At 41.2% G+C, this 19,901-nt stretch overlaps 1 protein-coding gene across 1 annotated transcript in view; it reads left to right on the top strand.

The window, feature by feature from the left end:
- The window catches only part of NPEPPS (aminopeptidase puromycin sensitive), an 85,684-nt gene extending 66,397 nt beyond the window's left edge, over window positions 1-19,287 (top strand). The window contains exons 16-23 of the mRNA XM_047756922.1: window positions 593-727; window positions 2,296-2,515; window positions 8,412-8,554; window positions 9,937-9,993; window positions 14,593-14,700; window positions 15,421-15,576; window positions 15,844-15,891; window positions 18,457-19,287. Coding sequence (XP_047612878.1) covers window positions 593-727; window positions 2,296-2,515; window positions 8,412-8,554; window positions 9,937-9,993; window positions 14,593-14,700; window positions 15,421-15,576; window positions 15,844-15,891; window positions 18,457-18,609 — 1,020 coding nt within the window. The 3' untranslated portion in view covers window positions 18,610-19,287. The remainder of the gene's footprint in view (window positions 1-592; window positions 728-2,295; window positions 2,516-8,411; window positions 8,555-9,936; window positions 9,994-14,592; window positions 14,701-15,420; window positions 15,577-15,843; window positions 15,892-18,456) is intronic.
- Window positions 19,288-19,901: the final 614 nt, after the last annotated feature.

Here is a 19,901-nt window from a genome sequence, read left to right on the forward strand (position 1 = left end):
TTGCTTCTTTTTTACTTTTTAGGGCCCATCCGCGGCATATGGAGGTTCCCAGGCTAGGGGTCGAATATGAGCTACAGCTGCCCTGTGCCACAGCCACAGCAACAGGGGTTCTGAGCCGCGTCTGTGACTTGCGCCACAGCTCATGGCAACGCCAGATCCTTAACCCACTGAACGAGGCCAGGGATCGAACCTGCAACCTCACGGTTCCTAGTCGGATTCGTTTCTGTTGAGCCACAGCAGGAACTCCACCAAGTGTTTGTATATATAGTAAATATTTTCTGTAAGCTGAAAACTATCCACTAAGATTAGAAATAGAAACTTTACACATTATTTCCTACCACCCTGCCATGTTCTTTTCACTGTTGCTCACTCTGGCTCCCACTCTATCCAGTTTCTATTTTCTTTTGCCTCTGTATTCTTTGACATCTGATTTCTATCTTCATGTATTTTGTTTTAATCGCTGTCTCTTAGCATAAATAATCATTGTTTTTAATCCAGATATACTAAAACTAGAACTCCTTTCATACCTATAAAAGATTGATTTAAAACATAAGTGCAACTGTTAAATAATACCTGTTGGATATTTTTTCAGTTAAACCTGGGAACGGTTGGGTTTTATCGGACCCAGTACAGCTCGGCCATGCTGGAAAGTTTATTACCAGGCATTCGTGACCTTTCTCTGCCCCCTGTGGATCGACTTGGATTACAGAATGACCTCTTCTCCTTGGTGAGCCTCAAGTAGTATGATGGATTTTGTTGCTTAAAGGATATTATTTTTCCTGGAGTATCTGACTGAAACATAATTAGAAGAATATAGTTCTTCCTGAAGGCTGAGTGCCTTTGGGACTAGAGCAAGTGACTAATTATTAATTAACATGAAAAAATTGAACCTATATAATTTACCAAAAACAAATCTCATTTCACTACTCCTAAGCCAGCTTTTTGCAACTATATTTCAACTATCTTTTATAGAGCAAAAATTCTTTTCAATAGGAATGGATATAGACCTGGAAGAAATTTCTCTAGCCATGTTGTTTTTTTTTAAAAGTAATTAATTCAGAATGATTTATATTTTTCTAAAATAGTGGTTGTACTTTTCTGGAAAGCCTAGAATTTTTTAACATTCTATTATGACATATATAAAAGCCCCATTAGCTTTAGAATTATATTTGGCTTTGTTCCAGAGAAAATTTCAAGGAGCAGTTAGCAGTATAATGTTTATGATTCCAAAACATAGATTAGATAATTTCTAGATGTCTTTGTGATGAAATTGTCAGATTCCTCCTAGTGTTCCTTTAATTGGACTTGGAATTTTCATTCCCCTTTGCAGTAACTGGTTTTGGATTCCTCCTTTGTATAAACACAGATTAGCACTGATGCACAAAACCTCACATCCGCTGATCTCATTGCTGAGAGAGACCTGTCCCAGGAGAGTGGTGTGTTTGTGCAGTTGGCTGCTGTAACAGAAGTTCTTTTTCCTAACTCTATTAGTAATTCTGAAAAGACTGAATTTGTAGTGCCTTCCAGTTTGCCTTCTTTTAGAAATGAGTAAAGGACAGGCTGAAGTTGATACAGTTTGCAGGTCCTTTTTTTCTTTTTCTTTTTCTTTTTTTTTTTTTTCTTTTTTTTGTCTTTTTAGTTCCGTACCTGTGGCATATGGAAGTTCCCAGGCTAGGGGTCGAATTTGAGCTGCAGCTGCCTGCCTACACCACAGCCACAGTAACGCCAGATCTTATCTTTGTCTGTGACCTATACCACAGCTCGAGACAATGCTGGCCCACTGAGTAAGGCCAAGGATTGAACCCGTATCCTCGTGGATACTAGTTGGGTTTGTAGCTGTTGAGCCACAATGGGAACTCCTATAGGTCCAGTTTTGAAAGCAACTCTGTCAAAAACCAAAGCCCCAACTATTTTTGCAACTTTTCTGAAAGTATGAAAATTAAAAAAAAAAAAAAATGCCAAGACCCCAGAAATTGAATAAAAATAGGAAGTTAACTGTTTTCTTTCTTTTTTGTTCTTTCTAAATTAGTGGAATTTTAGATTTTTTTTTTGAGTGGTTCTTTTATAAATAGTAAATTTACTTATAAAAAGTAAATGAAGAATGTTGTCATGATATGATTTTTATTTTATAAAACCATATAGTCTACCTTATATAGTCTTATATAGGTTATATAGGCTAGTCTCTTGCCTTAAACCGGAAGGATGGCTAGCTAGCAAAGGATAATGCCAAAAATGCATGCTTGTGTTTTGTTTTTGTTTGAAGACTCGATTAATTTATGTTTTTTCCTATCCCAGGCTCGAGCTGGAATCATTAGCACTGTAGAGGTTCTAAAAGTCATGGAGGCTTTTGTGAATGAGCCCAATTATACTGTATGGAGCGACCTGAGCTGTAACCTGGGGATTCTCTCAACTCTCTTGTCCCACACAGACTTCTATGAGGAAATCCAGGAGTTTGTGAAAGATGTCTTTTCACCTATAGGGGAGAGACTGGGCTGGGACCCCAAACCTGGAGAAGGTAATAGATGTACTAACTGGGGAAAGAATTGATCAGAAATTAGTCCTTTTTTACAGCTGTGGTTGACAGTAACAGTAGAATCATCTTTGTATCTGCTGGGTGTTACTATATGTTCAGCTAATTAGAAATTAAGACTTGGGTCTTTTAAGCCTCCTGATGAAGTTACATGGGTCACCAATATAGAAATGATGGTGGAGTTCCCATTGTGGCTCAGCTGGTTAAAGACCCAACATTGTTTCTGTGAGGATTCGGGTTCCAATCCCTGGCCTTAGTCAGTGGGTTAAGGATCCAGCTTTGCTGCAAGCTGTGGCTTAGGCCCCAGCTGCAGCTCCAATTTGACCCCTAGCTCAGGAACTTCCATATGCCACAGGTGTGGCCACAAAAAAAAAAAAAAAAAACGGTGGTTATGTGTATTTTTTGCTAATTATGATTTCTGCACAGAGAAAATCCTGGAAATAAAAGTCTTTTACAGACTCCCAAAATCCCATTTAAAGTAAAGAAAAGTTGGAGTTCCTGCTGTGGCACAGTGGGTTAAGACTCCAACTGCAGTGGCTCAGGTCACTGCTGAGGCACAGGTTCATTACCTAGCCCGGTGTGGTGGGATAAGGATCCAGCATTGCCCACAGCTGTGGCATAGGTTGCAGCTGTGGCTTAGATTCAGTGCCTGGCAAAGGAACTTACATATGCTTCAGGTACACAAAAGCAAAAGAAGAAAAAGTAAAAAAAAAGCCGAAGGGAATTTTGGATTATTTATTATTACCATAAATACCAGGCACCGTTATGTACAACTTGAAAAGGTGTGGAGAGACACATGGGCCAGCTTTCTGAATTAATGGAATTATTTGCTTTCTCCATGTGTTCTGTCCTCTTTATTTCGGTAATCATGTAATTTTTCCTTTACTGTCATTTAAATCTTAGGAATAGTGATTTCAGGCTTTAAATAATTATTTTCTACCATATGCTAATAACTTAAGGTGGTTTTTCCTCCTGCCCAGTCTTACTCTGGGAGTCTTTTGCAATAAAAACAATAGTAACAGTTATCTAGAGGTGTATGTCTTTGTTTCATCGATTCAACAAGTATTTATGGGGAGTTCCCGTCATGGCTCAGTGGAAACGAATCAGACTAGGAACCATGAGGTTTCGGGTTTGATCTCTGGCCTTGCTCAGTGGGTTGAGGATCCAGCATTACTGTGAGCTGTGGTGTAGGTTGCAGACGCAGCTCGGATCTGGCGTTGTTTTAGCTGTGGCATAGGCTGGCAGCTACAGCTCTGATTCCACCCCTAGCCTGGGAACCTCCATATGCTCCGGGTGCAGCCCTAAAAGGACAAAAGACAAAAAAAAAAAAAGAATTTGTGCACCCATTAAATACCATATACCAACTAGCAGCTGATGGTATAGCAGTGAACAAAAATTGCCCTATGTGGCTTACATTCTAGTGGAGGACAAAGCAAACAATTCAATAGATAATATTTTAGGTGGTAGCAGGTATCATGAAGAAAAATAAAGTTACGTTGTTAGGAGTAGAACGAATAGTAAGCCACTATTTTATAGAGAGTGGACAGGAAGACTAGTCAGGTGATATTTGGGCATAAGCGAGACCTGAAGAAAGATAGGAGGACACCTAGTAGAAATGGTCCAAACAGGAAACAAGTACAAAAGACCTGAGGCAGAGGTATGTTTGGATGTTCAAAGAATAACAAGGCTGGTAAAGTCAGGACAGAGTAACTAAGTGAGGGAGAAAGGAAGGTGGGAGCAGATTAGATCCTACAGGGCCCATGAGACTTTCATGTTTAGGAATATGAGAAACTCATATTTGAGAGTTTGAAGCAGGGAAACATGACTAGATTTACTCAGCTGTGTGAGAAACAGACAGTAGCAGGGGAGGCAAAAAGAGGAAGCAGGGAAACAAGTTAGAAGGCTGTTTCAGTAATCCAGTTAGGTACTGGTTACAGTTAGCACTGGTAGGTAGTCAATTCTGGGTATGTTTTAAGGTAGAACTGAAAATATTTGGTGGTAGCCTGTGTGGTGGAGAGAAAGAGGGGAGTCATCAAATTCTGGCCAGAAGAACTGAGAGAGTGAAGTTACCATATTACAGGGATGGGGGAGACTGCAGTGGAAACAGGTTTGGGTACAAAAGCGGATCAGGAGTTTGGTTTGGGACATGTTAAATTTGAGGTACTTTCAGACATCCAAGTGGAGAGAGTACTGTGCCTAGAGGTCCAGGCTGAATAAATACATTTAGTGTATAGATGGTATTTACAGCCTTAGATTGGATAAGATCACCTAGGGCTTGTGTGTAGGTGGAGAAAAGAAGTATGAGGTAGGGGTCCTACAGTAGTCCAGGATTTAGAGGAGGAATCAGCAAGGGAGATTGACAGGTAGGAGAGTCAGGAGGGAGATATGTCCCGGAAGCCTTAAAGAAGCAGTGGAGGGAGTTGCCTGGCGGCCACCTAGGATCTGGTATTGTCACTGCTGTGCAGGTTCAACCTCTGGCTTGGGAACTTCTGCATGCCATGGCGCGGCCAAAAAAAGAAGCAGCAGCAGGAGCAGTTGAGAAGGAGAGGAGGTCAGCCATGACATATGCTGCTCTAGGGCAGGCAGAATGGTGAACTGATGATTACATCTGCCAAATTCTGTGGTGGCGTGGAGAACAGTGGGTTCTCCAGAATGGGAGGACAGGAAAAGGAGATGGAGACTGAGACAACTTTTTTTTGGAGGTGGGGAGGATGAAGATTATTATTTTTATTTTTTAGCTTTTTATTTAGACAACTTTTTAAAGAAGTTTTGCTAAAAAGAGGATCAGGGAATTCCCATGGTGGCACAGTGGAAACAAATCTGTCTAGCATCCATGACAACTCAGGTTTGATCCCTGGCCTTGCTTAGTGGGTTAAGGATCTGGTGTTGCTGTGAGCTTTGGTGTAGGTCGCAGACATGGCTCAGATCTTGCCTTGCTGTGGCTGTGGTGTAGGCCAGCAGCTGCAGCTCCAATTCGTCCCCTAGCCTGGGAACTTCCATATGCATGAGTGCAGCCCTAAAAAGACACACACACACACACACAAAAGAGGATCAGATAAAAGGGAAGATCAGATAAAAAGTCTAGAAGGAAGCCTCAAGGAGGCTTTTTTTATTTTTATTTTTAGGTGGGAGATTTTGTCTTTTTAGGGCTGAACCAGCAGCATATGGACGTTCCCAGGCTAGGGGTCGGATCGGTACTGCAGCTGCTGGCCATGGACACAGCAACACCAGATCTGAGCCTCATTTGTGAGCTACACCATAGCTCAAGGCAACGCCAGATCCTTTAACCCATTTAGCGAGCCTGGGGATCAAACCCACATCCTAGTGAGGTTCGTAACCTTCTGAGCCACAACAGGAACTTCCCAAGGTGGGAGATGTTTTTGTGCTGATGAAAATGATGCAGTAATAATAAAAATTCATGATGTGAGAGGAGAAGTAATTGCAGGAGTGATGGCTGAATAATCAGGAGGAGTTGGGATCTTTTGTACGCATTGGGGAAATCGGCTTTAGGCAGGAGCACAGCAGATCTGTAAGAACAAGACAGGAAGTATATGAACACAAATGCAGGTAAATTGGTAGATGTTGCACTTTTCTTTCATGATGATAATATAGGAAACTTCAGGGGCTCAAAAACAACTTTATGAAATAGAATGTCTTTTGTTTCCCAGCTTTACAGGTGGAAGAATCAAACCTAGCAAAATAATAAAAATATTGTGTATAACAACATAGCAAATCAGAACCAGCATTATAAATTAGTTCTTACTCCCCACCCCCGGTCCTTTGAGGGCTGCAGCCATGGCATATGGAAGTTCCCAGGGGTTGAATTGGAGCTGCAACTGCCAGCCTATGCCACAGCCATGGCAACACCGGATCCAAGCCGCATCTGCAACCTATACCACAGCTCATAGCAACGTCAGATCCTTAACCCACTGAGCGAGGCCAGGGATCAAACCAGCATCCTCATGGATACTAGTTAGATTTGTTTCTGCTGAGCCATGACAGGCAACTCCCCCTTAAACTTATATTTTATTGAGTTAATAATTTAAATATAGCAAAGTATACATGTTCAGTTCAGTGACTTGATAAATGCATATAACATTCTTATCGTGACAGGTTGCTTCAGGCCTCCCTCTTCACTGTCAGTCCCTGCCACTCTACCCCCTACCCTCCCATCCCCCAAGGCAAACACTGTACTGACTCCTTTCACCCTAGATTAATATGGTTTCTTCTAGAACTTTATATAAATGGAATCATAATATATATTCTATTCTTATATCTGGCTTCTCTCACTCAGTATAATGTTCTAGATATATATCCAAGTTGTTTGTTACTTTTTATTGCTGACTGGTATTTCGTTGTATGAATATACCATAGTTTATCTGTCCATTGTTGCAATCCATCCGTTTGTTAGTGTTAACTCTTTCTTTTTTGAGATATAATCAGTATGCCATAAAATGAACCCTTTTAAAGTATACAATTCAGTCTTTTTTCACAATGTTGCACAACCATCAGCACTTTCTAATTCCAGACAAAGTTCTTTACCCTCAAAAGAAACTCCATACACATTGGCAGTCACTCTGTTCCCTGGCAACCCAGTCCTAGGCAGTCACTGATCTGCTTTCTGTCTCATGGATTTTCGTGTTCTGGACATGTCATATAAATGGAATCATACACTTATGTGACCTTTTGTATTTGGCGTCTTTCACTTAATATGTTTTCAAAGTTCATCCATGTTGCAGCATATATCAGTATCTTATTCCTTTTTATAGCCAAGTAATGTTCCACTTATTGTACGGATATATCACATTTTCTTTTTTCACTCATAACTTTATATATGTTTGGATTATTTCATAACTTTATATATGTTTGGGTTATTATTTTTGACTGTTATGGATACTGTGCTGAACATTTGTATATACAGGTTTTTGTGCAGATATATTCTTTTATTTCTCTTGGTTATGGAATTGCTGAGTCATATGGTAACTCTTTTTAACCTTTTGAGGAATTGCTGGACTATTTTTCAGAGTGGCCGCTGCATTTTGCATTCCTACCAGCCATGTATAATGTACGAGGGTTCTAATTTCTCCCCATCCTTGCCAACCCTTGTTATTACCCTTTTTTTTTTTTCCAGGGCTGCACCGTGGCATATGAAAGTTCCCAGTCTAGGGGTCAAATCATGCTACAGCTGCTGGCCTTAAACCATAGCCACAGCTCACGGCAACACTGGATCCCCACCCAGCCCACTGAGCGAGGCCAGGGATTGAACCCGCATCTGCAGGGATACTAGTCAGATTTGTTTCTGCTGTGCCATATGGGAACTCCCGTTGTTGCCTTCTTTATTCTAGCTATCCTAATGGGTGTGGAGTGGTATCTCATTGTGGTTTTGATTCGCATTTCCTTAGTGGCCAGTGAAAGTGGTTTCATGTGCTTATTGGATATTTACATATTTTGGAGAATCCATCAGATTTTGATTTTAAAAATCTAAGATTTCAGTTTAGTGTACCCAGCATACGAGTTCTTTATGTGACCTTTCATCTGAATCTTGGGTCAAAACTGCATCATCCAGTAAGCCTTTTCCTTTCACATATAATTCTTATTAGTGTAATTACCCAGATGGAGTGAGCATTTAAGTAAGTCCAGTTAGTTGGCATTGTAACTATAGACAGAATCAGCATATTTGCCTGTATAGTCTGTTAACCAATTCATCTAATTCTTATGATTTGATAAATCTAAATCAAGTGTTCTCTCAAGTGCCAAAGTAATTGATTTTGTTTGTTCAAGATTTTCGACATGGTATAACACAATTATAAAATACCTAAGTGGTATGTTTGTAAAAATAAGCTTTTTAAGTAGTTCTGTATTTCTTCTACTTCTCCATCAGGTCATCTAGATGCACTCCTGAGGGGTTTGGTTCTGGGCAAACTAGGAAAAGCAGGGCATAAGGCAACATTAGAAGAAGCCCGTCGTCGGTTTAAGGACCACGTGGAAGGGAAACAGATTCTCTCTGCTGATCTGAGGAGTCCGGTAGGTTTTCACAATAAAATACTTTGATTTCTAGGTAACTATATCATTCTGTGTAGTGTGGAATGGTTTTTTTTTGTTTTTTTTGGGGGGGGGTCTTTTTGCTCTTTCTTTGGGCCGCTCCTGCGGCATATGGAGGTTCCCAGGCTAGGGGTCCAATCGGAGCTGTAGCCACTGGCCTACGCCAGAGCCACAGCAACGCGGGATCCGAGCCGCGTCTGCAACCTACACCACAGCTCACAGCAAAGCCGGATCGTTAACCCACTGAGCAAGGGCAGGGACCGAACCCACAACCTCATGGTTCCTAGTCGGATTCGTTAACCACTGCACCACGACGGGAACTCCTGGAAAGTATTTAATAGTAAACCAAAAATGACCTAAGTACTGACCCACAAATTATTTCTGACTCTATTTTAATATATGTCATTTAGGCGGTCTGTAGCTGGCTTCTCATTTGCTTAAAGTTTCTTAGTCCAGGAGTTCCCATTGTGGCACAGTGGAAACAAATCTGATTAGGAACCATGAGGTTGCAAGTTCGATCCCTGGCCTCGCTCAGTGGGTTGAGGATCCGGCATTGTCATGAGCTGTGGTGTAGGTCACAGACACGTCTTGGATCTTGTGTTGCTGTGGCTGGGGTGTAGGCCGGCAGCAGTATCTCCGATTCAACCCCTACCCTGGGAACCTCCATATGCCACAGGTGCAGCCCTAAAAAGCAAAAAAAGATAAAAATAAAAATTAATTAAAGTTTCCTAGTCCACATTAGGTTACAGAAGGTGACTGATTAGCAGTACACATTCTCTTCAGAGACTGGTGTTCTCCCCTGTTACTTTAACGACCTGCCATATACCTTTCTTCCTGTGGGCTCCTAGATCCTTGCCACAATTTGTATGTAACATCCACAACAGTTCTTTGAATTTACATATTTGTTTTTAATTTTTAAAAATTTTTATTTTATTTTCGGTTGTACTTGTAGCATGAGGCAGTTCCCAGCCTTGCCACAGCAGTGATAACACTGGATCCTTTAAAAAAGAGGGGGGAGGAGTTCCCGTCGTGGCGCAGTGGTTAACGAATCTGACTAGGAACCATGAGGTTGCGGGTTTGGTCCCTGCCCTTGCTCAGTGGGTTAACGATCCGGCGCTGCCGTGAGCTGTGGTGTAGGTTGCAGACGCGGCTCGGATCCCGCGTTGCTGTGGCTCTGGCGTAGGCCAGTGGCTACAGCTCCGATTAGACCCCTAGCCTGGGAACTTCCATATGCCGCGGGAGCGGCCCAAGAAATGGCAAAAAGACAAAAAAAAAATTAAAAAATAAAAAGTGGGGGAGGTGCTATTTGGAAAAAGGTTCATTTAATCAGATGCCTCCTTTTTTGTTCCTGTATTCTCTTGTAGGTCTATCTCACTGTTTTGAAGCACGGTGATGGCACTACCTTAGATATTATGCTGAAGGTAAGTAAATTAGGAAAGAGCTCCCATTTTCTGCTTTTGAACTTGGATTGACACAGGAAGTATAAGCTGAAGTGGTTAAAAAAAGAGTCCTAGCAAAAATATGTGCAGATATGCATATTGCACACATACAAATATTAGGAAACTATAGGAGAAATGTATGTTTGTTCATGTGTACTACCAGTGCAAATGCTAAAAGTCATCTAATTTCTTCACTTTTTTTTTTTTTGTCTTTTTAGGGGTATATCCACAGCATATGGAAGTTTCCAGGCTAGGGGTTGAACCAGAGCTATAGCTGCCAGCCTGCACTTACAGCCACAGCAGTGCCAGATCCAAGCCCAGTCTGTGACCTACACCATAGCTCACGGCAGCGCTGGATCCTTAACCCACTGAGCGAGGCCAGGGATCAAACCTCAGTCCTCATGGATACTAGTTGGATTCCTAATGAGCCATGATGGGCACTCCCACTTCTTTTTTTTACTCACAGATTTATGCATCTTAAATCTTAATACTGAAATGTTCATTTTAATTAAACGTCAGGTTCTTAAAAATTTTCCCTTCAAGGAGTTCCCATTGTGGCTCAGTGGTAAGAACCCAGACTAGTATCCATGAGGGTGTAGGTTCAGTCCCTGGCCTCTCAGTGGGTTAAGGATCTGGTGTTGTGGTGAGCTGTGGTGTAGGTCACAGACACAGCTCAGATCTAGTGTTGCTGTGGCTGTGACTTAGGGGGGCAGCTACAGCTCCAGTTGGACCCCTAGCCTGGGAACGTCCATATACTGCAGGTGCTGCCCTAAAAAGCAAAAAAAAAAAATTCCCTTTAGTGCAAACTTAACTGGGGTCTGCCCATTTTTTTTTTTTTTTTTTTTGCCATTTTAAATGGTTTGTCTCTATGCCTCTTATGAATGGACAGGAAATTAATTCACTTGCCTTCACAGCCTCTATAGTTTCTCAGGGTGGTTGGCATATAATAAAACTCTGGCTAAGAAAAAATACAGGTACAGTTTTCCATGTCCTTATAATAGCAGTGATCTGTTTTTTTGTTTTGTTTTTTGGGGGTGTTTCTTTTTTTTTTTTTGCCACGCCCATGGCATGTAGAAGTTCCTGTGCCAGGGATCAAACCCAAGCCATAGCAGTGACGACAACACCAGATCTTTAACCCATTGCACCATAAGACAACTGCGGCAGTGATCTGTTTGAAAGTCCTAATAATGTGGAACAGGTCCTGCCTCCAGTCCCAGTCCATGTAGTTATTAGTCTAAGAAATAACTTGAAATAGTAACATCTGGTTGCATTAGAGGCGAGGGAGCTGATTCTACTTATCACCATCAAATAAAATGTGCAAAATGTGCTTAAATACCTAAATCATCTGTCAGACCTAAAAAGCCCATTCATTAAAAAATCCACACACAGGAGTTACCTGGTGGCTCATGTAGAAATTCTTGGGCCAGAGATTGAACTCATGCCACAGCACTTAACCTCTTGAGCCCCCATTAGAATGTTTGGGAGTTCCCATCATGGCTTAGTGGTAGCAAACCCGACTAGTATCCAGGAGGATGCAGGTTCAATCCCTGGCCTCGCTCAGTGGGTTAAGGATCTGGCCGTGCTGTGAGCTGTGGTGTAGGATGCAGATATGGCTCGGATCTGGTGTTGCTGTGGCTGTGGTATAGGCCAGTAGCTGCAGCTCTGATTCAATCCTTAGCCTGGGAACCTCCATATGCCACAGATGCAGTCCTAAGAAGCAAAGAAAAAAAAAAAAAAGAATGTTTGGAACGAGGAGTTCCTTGGTGGCTTAGCAGATTAAGGATCCAGCATTGTCACTGGATTTGATCCGTGGGTTTGATGTGGCGAGGGTTTGATCTGTGGCATGGGAACTTCTGCATGCTGTGGACAAAGCCAAAAAATAAAATAAAATAGTTCCTACTGTGATGTAGCAGGTTAAGGATTGGCGGCATAGGTTGAAGCTGTGGATGGGATTTGAATCCTTGGCCTGGGAACTTCCACATGCTGCAAGCCTGGCCAATAAATAAATTAATTAAGTAAAATACCCACACTTACGGAGACAAACAGGATAGAAATGGGATGAGCTTTAATACTTCCTTGTAATCAGAATGCTTTTCTGATCCCAAGTGGATCAGAATTGCAGTCTAATTTCTAGTATTTACATAATTAGAATGTTTTAATAAATATAAACTTTAAGAAATTGCATCTCAAAATGTACTGCTTCAACTACATATCTTGTGTAAGAGTTTCCTTTCTAATGACATAAAAATTACACTTTGGGTTTACCTTTCAACTAAATGACATTAAGGTCCCTTCTCATTCTTGATAGTCTCTGAACCTATGCCCTATAAATCATTTATTTCTTTGCATATGAAATGAGATACTTGGTATTTATTTGTCTGTTCCATAAAGGTATGGGAAAAATTGGGGTTCTGAAAATTTCATGACATACACCTTGACATTTTCATGTCATGGCATACTTTTAAGAATTTATACCAATATGTTGCTTTAATAAGAGTTTGCATCTATTTAACACAAGGGAGCTCACAATAATTCAACTTTACTATGGGAAGCGCTCTAATGAAGGCAGAATCAGGGTTCTCCAAGAAACCACTTGATCAGAGATGAGTAGGATTTTTTTCTGTTAGTAATTTGGGAATAACGAAGCAGGATAAATAAATAACTTTAATGCAAAGTATATTTGACATGTGGTGTTATGTTGCCATCTAGTGGCCTAGTCTAACAGGTTTTCCTGGGAGTCGGGTGGGGAATGCTAACCAAAAGCCAGAGTTCAGACCTTGAGTTTTAGAGCTGAAAAGGACCTGAGAAATCATCTGTCCACCCCGATCATTTTACAGATGGGAAAACTGAGACCTGGAGAGGTTAAGGACTTAGTCAAGATCACACAGCTAGTTAGAGGCAAAACTGGGACTAGAACCCAGTTCTCCTATTTTACTACACTGCGGCTCCAAAGTCCAAAGGAAAGGAAGAGGAAACTGGGAGCTGTGATGGGGTCTCCAGACACTGGTCAGTGTTAAATCTTCAGAGGGGAAAAAAGATCAAGAGAGTCTATAAATTGTTGTCTTAGAGCAATATCTCATGTACATTTATAGCTCTAGTTAAAATAAGTCTATAATAATTTGTTTCTAAGTAGGGGAAAAGATTTTGTATACTCACTGTGGAAGATTTGGAGACTAGAAAAGTATAAAGTAGAAAATAAAACTTACCTTATAATTTTAAAAAGGTCACAGAGTTCCCTCTTTGATGCAGTAGGTTAATGATCCAACTTGTCTTTGGTGGCGCCAGTTCAATCCCTAGCCTAGTGCAGAGGGTTAAGGATCTGGCATTGCCACAGCTGTGGCTTAGATTAGATCCCTGGCCTAGGAACTTCCATATGCTGCCAGTGTGGCTGAAAAAATAAAAAAAATAAAAAGTCATAAATATAGCATGTATAAACAATCTTTTCTGATTTGATGATGTGTAGATAATAATTTTTTCTGTTTTTTTTTTAATATTCTGCGTTCAGCATTTGCTGCTTTTGCAGTTAAAAAAATGTGATGATGGCGGTTCCCATTGTGGCACAGCAGAAGTGAATATGACTAGGAATCGTGTGGTTGCCGCTTCCATCCCTGGCCTCACTCAGTGGGTTAAGGATCCCATTTTGCCATGAACTGTGGTGTAGGTTGCAGACCAGGGTCGGATCCTGCGTTGCTGTGGCTGTGGTGTAGGTTGAAGCTGTAGCTCCGATTGGACCCTTAGCCTGGGAACCTCCATATGCCACGGTGCGGCCCTAAAAAGCAAAAAAAAAAAAAAAAAAAGGCTGGGGGGATGATGCATAAATGCCACTGATCAGAGACCATTGTTTTGTTGTTGTTGTTGTTGTTTTGCCACACCTGTAGCATTTGGAAGTTTCTAGGCTAGAGATTGAACCAGAGCCACAGCAGTGACAATGCTGGATCTTTAACCATTGGGCCACCAGGAAACTCCCAGAGACAATTATTAATGATTACATTTTTATGTTTTCACTTTCTTTCCCCCTTCACATTAAATTTTTTAAAATTTAGCCACTTTACTTTGTCTCTCTTCTTTCACTTAAAAATCAAGACCATGTTTGTGTCATCAAGTATTCTTAAAATGTTACTTTTTTTTTTGGTTTGATGTCAGATCTCCATTCCCAGACCAGGGATTGAACCCAAGCCACGCACTAACCACTAGACTGCCAGAGAACTCCCTAAAATGTTACCTTTAATCATCATCTTATGTATTTTTTACTGCTGTAAATTGAATTAATGATTTTCAGTGGTATTGGTAATGATTATTTCATTCATCTAATATAGAACACTAGTCAGATATCAGTTAGTAAACAGTTTGGTCATGACAGGTTTACCCTTTAGATCTTAATGTTTAACTGCTCAGAACTGATAAGCTGTGGCACATGACAAGTTTAGTGCCCATACATCTTGAAAAGTATTATTTTGTTAATTTCTTATCCTGCAATCTTAGCCAAGAGAATATAGAGCAAAATTTCACCTAATTGGGTCATATACACATAACTTCCAGGGGGGAGAGTTAACTGTCTCTATCTTTGTTTTTTTACTATAGCTTCACAAACAAGCAGACATGCAGGAAGAGAAAAACCGAATTGAAAGAGTCCTTGGGGCTACTCTTTCACCTGAGTTGATTCAAAAAGTCCTCACGTTTGCACTTTCGGTAAGTTATAATGAAAACCGCTTTTAGAGGGAATTGTTACCCACTGATCTGTAGCAAGTATTCTTGATCTGCCTTAACCCTACACTAAAGACTTCTTCTTGGAGTTCCCGTTGTGGCTCAGCGGAAACAAATCTGACTAGTATCCATGAGGACACAGGTTCAATCCCTGGCCTCGCACATTGGGTTAAGGATCCGGCACTGCCATGAGCTGTGGTGTAGGTTGCAGACGCAGCTCAGATCCAGCATAGCTGTGGCGTAGGCTGCAGCTCCAATTCGACCCCTAGCCTGGGAACCTCCATATGCCACAGGTGCAACCCTACAAAAAAAACAAAAAAAAAATGACTTCCTCTTTCTTGGAAAACTGAAATGAGCTTTTGTTACTAACCACTATATTTCTTTCCCTCTAGTGGTGAGACTTTCCAACTGGGAGAGGAAATAAACTGGAAAGCTGACACATCCCTGTGCTTATTTTCCATCTCTTCCTTTCTTTACCCCAGAGCAAGTGACTGTTGAGTAGCCTATTTGTACCCATCCCAAGTGCTTTTTTCTCAATTTGGCTGATCTTTAAACATTCTCCTCTTTGTTAGAAGCTTCTGGTACCAGTTACTCCTAAAACAATGAATGTCTTCTGTGAGATTACCTGGGTACTTCAACAGCATTTGCCCTTTCTGGCACCAGAAGATGTTCTGGATATGGTAGACTTTTAGTTCTCTTTTTTAGGAAGAGGTACGTCCGCAGGATACTGTCTCAGTAATTGGTGGAGTGGCTGGAGGCAGCAAGCATGGAAGGAAGGCTGCTTGGAAGTTCATAAAGGACAACTGGGAAGAGCTTTATAATCGATACCAGGGTGGATTCTTAATATCCAGACTAATAAAGGTAGGAGGAAATTTTTGTTCTGAGTAGCTTATCAGGGATATTATTAAGACACCCATGATTCACTAGACCTGTAGATTATGGTCTTTGCTTTTTAAGAGTTTCCTTAAGTAGCTATTAGTTTTACTAAAGGGTTTCTCTAACTCATCCTGCACCCTCTAGAATAAACTGAAGTCTGAAGAGAATGGAATGATTTATTTTTATGGTAAATGAGTTTGTTCTTAGCCTCTTAGTTGTACTTACTATTTATAAACCATTGTTTTTTTTCAGCTATCAGTTGAGGGATTTGCAGTTGATAAGATGGCTGGAGAAGTTAAGGTAGGAAAAGTGCTGCTTACTTTTCACTTTTCAATTTAGTAAGTAAAAACACTAACCAAATTATAATCATAGTGTGTCGAGGTAATATTGTACTTTAGTGTCTCCGTGTTTTTACTTGGAGAAAGACAGGTTGTATCTTTAATGCCTGAAGAATTTAGAGTTGGAATCATCTTTGAGGGCATTGAAGTGTGATTGAAAAAACGTGGAGCAGTTCCTGTTATGGTTCAGCAGTAACGAATCTGACTAGTATCCATTAGGTTGCAGGTTCGATCCCTGGCCTTGCCCAGTGGGTTAAGGATTTGCAGTTGCTTTATCTGTGGTGTAGGCCAGCAGCTACAGCTCCGGTAGGACCCCTAGCTTGGGAACTTCCATCTGCCACAGGTGTGGCCCTAAAATAACAACAACAACAAAAAACCCTTCATGGGTCTTTTGTGTGCACATTAAGGCAAGGTGACTGTGTAGAGACTCTCCTCTTAGCCTTCACAAAATTAATAGTTTAGTGGGAGTTCCTGTTGTGGCTCAGCAGTTAAAGAACCTGACTAGTATCCATGAGGAAATGGGTTCGACCACTGGCCTTACTCAGTGGGTTAAGATTCTGACGTTGCTGTGATCTGTGGTATAGGCCACAGACGCAGCTCAGATCTGGTGTTCCCGTGGCTGGGGTAGGCCGGCGGCTACAGCGCTGATTCGACCCCTAGCCTGGGAACCTCCATATGCCGTGGGTACAGCCCTAAAAGGACAAAAAAAAAAAAAAAATCAGTTTAGTGGTAAAGTTCAGCATTTGGGGGACAAATCTACACTGATTAGAAAAGTCTTAACTTAAGCTTTTCATTGCATTTAATTGCGAAGTTGTGTTTTTTTTTGTTTTGTTTTTTAAGTTTCACTTCCACCCTCATCTTCTTGAAAGCAGGAGCGTTGGTTATCAGGTGTGAATTTGGAAATTCTGAGCTATGATGATTGGTTCACTTTATGAGCCATTGTTAGAAATAAGAGTTTGGATCTTGAAAAAACTGAAAGAAAGACTCAATCTCTAGGAGTTCCCATTGTGGCTCAGTGGGTTAAGAACTCAACTAACATCCATGAGGATGCAGGTTTGACCCCTGGCCTCACTCAGTGGGTTAAGGATCCAGCACTGCCATGAGCTGTGGTGTAGGTTGCAGATACAGCTCAGATCTCATTACTGGGCTATGGCATAGGCTGGCAGCTACAGCTCGGATTTGACCCCTAGCCTGGGACTCTCCATATGCTATGGGTGTGGCCCCCCCAAAAAAAAGGTATAGTAGCTTAGGAGATGGGCTAATGGAAAAGACTCAGGGCCTTGATTTTGTTATTCTTTTTTTTTTTTTTTTTTACTCAAATGAATTTATCACATCTGTAGTTGTATAATGATCGTAACAATCTGATTTCACAGGATTTCCATCCCACAGCCCAGGCACATTTCCCCCCCCCCCCAGATTTTGTTATTCTTTTAATTCAACCACTATTTACTGAGTGGCTTCTTTGAGTTGTGAACATGTCTAGGGGAGGAAGAAGGAAGAGTCAAGGATAATCCCTAGGTTTCTCGTATGTAAAATAGTGATGATATTTGTTGAGATAGAATGAGAGGAAGTCTTGTATCTCACTCAGGCTCTAAGAACCCAGCTGTGATAGGAGCCTTGGAACAGGAGCCATTGTCATGTAAATAAAGTTAGTGATTTATAAAAGGTCTAGATTTAATCTGGTGAATTAGTCATTCTCTCTTACACACCTGTGATGACTAGTTCATTTTTTTGTTGTTGTTGTTGTTGTTGTTGTTGCTATTTCTTGGGCCGCTCCCGAGGCATATGGAGGTTCCCAGGCTAGGGGTCGAATCGGAGCTGCAGCCACCGGCACAGCTCCAGAGCCACAGCAACGCGGGATCCGAGCCGCGTCTGCAACCTACACCACAGCTCACGGCAACGCCAGATCGTTAACCCACTGAGCAAGGCCAGGGACCGAACCCGCAACCTCATGGTTCCTAGTTGGATTCGTTAACCACTGCGCCACGACGGGAACTCCTGTGATGACTAGTTCAGAGGCAAGACCCCACCAGTCCTTTTGTTGGTTAGTGTTTTCTGTGTACTTCATTAGAAAATAGTTTATTCAACTTTTAGTTAATAAGCACTGTCATAATTACAGTAAAATCTAGAGTAGTTTTATTGTACAAATAACTTGAGTCTGTGGAGTATTAAATTAAGCTTCTGAGGGGTGGGGAGGTGCCGTGGCGTATGGAAGTTCCTGGGCCAGGGATGAAAACTATACCATAGTAGCAGCTCAAACTACAGTAGTGACAATGGCAAACCCTAAACCCACTGAGCCACAAGGAAACTCTTGATTAGGTTTTTAAGCACATAATATTTGGGAGAGAATTCCTTTAGGCAGGTTCTAGGAGCTGCTTTTCTTTCAGCCTAGGGGTGGCAGTGGTAAATTCTCATGAATGAAGCTTATGAATCCTTTATAGACCAGTGGGTATTTTTTCATGACCTATGATATTAACTTCTTAATCTTGCTAGAAGTGATCCTACATTCTGGGTTGTTTTATACCAGGCTTTCTTCGAGAGTCACCCAGCTCCTTCAGCTGAGCGCACCATCCAGCAGTGTTGTGAAAATATCCTGCTGAATGCTGCTTGGCTAAAGCGTGATGCTGAGAGCATCCACCAGTACCTCCTTCAGCGAAAGGCCTCGCCACCCACAGCATGAACCTGGAGCGTGCCACCACTGTGGCTCTGCTGCTTCGTGCAGGGATAAGGTGGAGCGACCGAACAGCTGATTTACATGCCAAGAATTTGGAGTCTTCTGTCAAGCCAGTGGGGGTTGGACAATGAATGTAGTTAACTGATTCCTGCTCACACTCCAGAATAAAATTCTATTAAAAAAAGGAAAATCAGCAATTCAGCAAAAAAATAAAAAATGAAAATGTAAATATGATAGTAATAAAATAGAGCATAACGAAACTGTGAAACTTCCTGAAGCCTTGTCAGTGGTTAAAAGTATTTAACACTCTCCTGTTAATGACAGATGTTCTGTTTTTATAACCTACCAAAAGGAAACTAGAGGCTTCTGGGTGAAGAGGATTTTTGTGAAGTGGGTTCTGCAAGCAGCCTACAAGCCAAGGGTCCATCGCTGGGAATGGTTATACATGAAAGACTGATAGCTGGTATAACGTAGTCTGTGTATAATCCCAGGAGGGGTTTTGTGTGCGTGTGCGTGTGTGTGCGTGTGTGTGTGTGTGTGTGTTTTGGCATGGGGATTGATCAGGAAGATATATTTTCCTGTATAACTTCAGTCTGAACCACGGATTGTAGTTTTCCTCCTTGCCTTCCCTTCTATGTGACCCCTTGGCAAAAAAGAAAAGTTAAAAAAAAACACAAAAACTTATCCTGGTCTGGGTTTTTTCCTCCCTTTAGTTCCATCCCCAATCCCCCCACCCTGGTGTCCTTCTTAAAGATAAAGAATAATAAGGAAACATCTTTTATAGCCACATTAAATAAGAGAAACTGATATACATTTTTTTCTTTTTTTTTTTAAGATGACTTTTAAGAACCCTGAAATGCATATAGGTGAGACAATAGAAATGAAAGGCTTTCAGCCAGGCCTTTCTGACTTAACTCTGCTGAAAATTGTTTTAGTTGTCTGACAGGCCAACTGTTGAACCCTTCTATGACAGTATCAACATTGGCTTCTGGTTCATTCTGGCCATGTAAGAAGTCAGGGCCTATACATTAATGGTAACTGGCTAAAAAAAACAACAAAGACTATACGCCTGTGTGTGCCACTCTGCTTCCACAGTGTATCCTATTAACAAGCCTCACCCACCTAATCCAGTGAGTTTTAACTCTAAATCTCATTCCTTTCCCTCTTTCTCAAACTTTTTTTTCCCATTTCTTTTTCTTTAAAAAAAAAGTATTTTTGTGTGTTATTAACAGGAATTCATATTTGGTGTGGCTTAACTGTATTTCAGAAGGTCATCAGATTGTGAGACTGCTTCCATG

This window comes from Phacochoerus africanus, chromosome 14, assembly GCF_016906955.1.
Source record: "Phacochoerus africanus isolate WHEZ1 chromosome 14, ROS_Pafr_v1, whole genome shotgun sequence".
NCBI classification, from domain to species: Eukaryota; Metazoa; Chordata; class Mammalia; order Artiodactyla; family Suidae; genus Phacochoerus; species Phacochoerus africanus.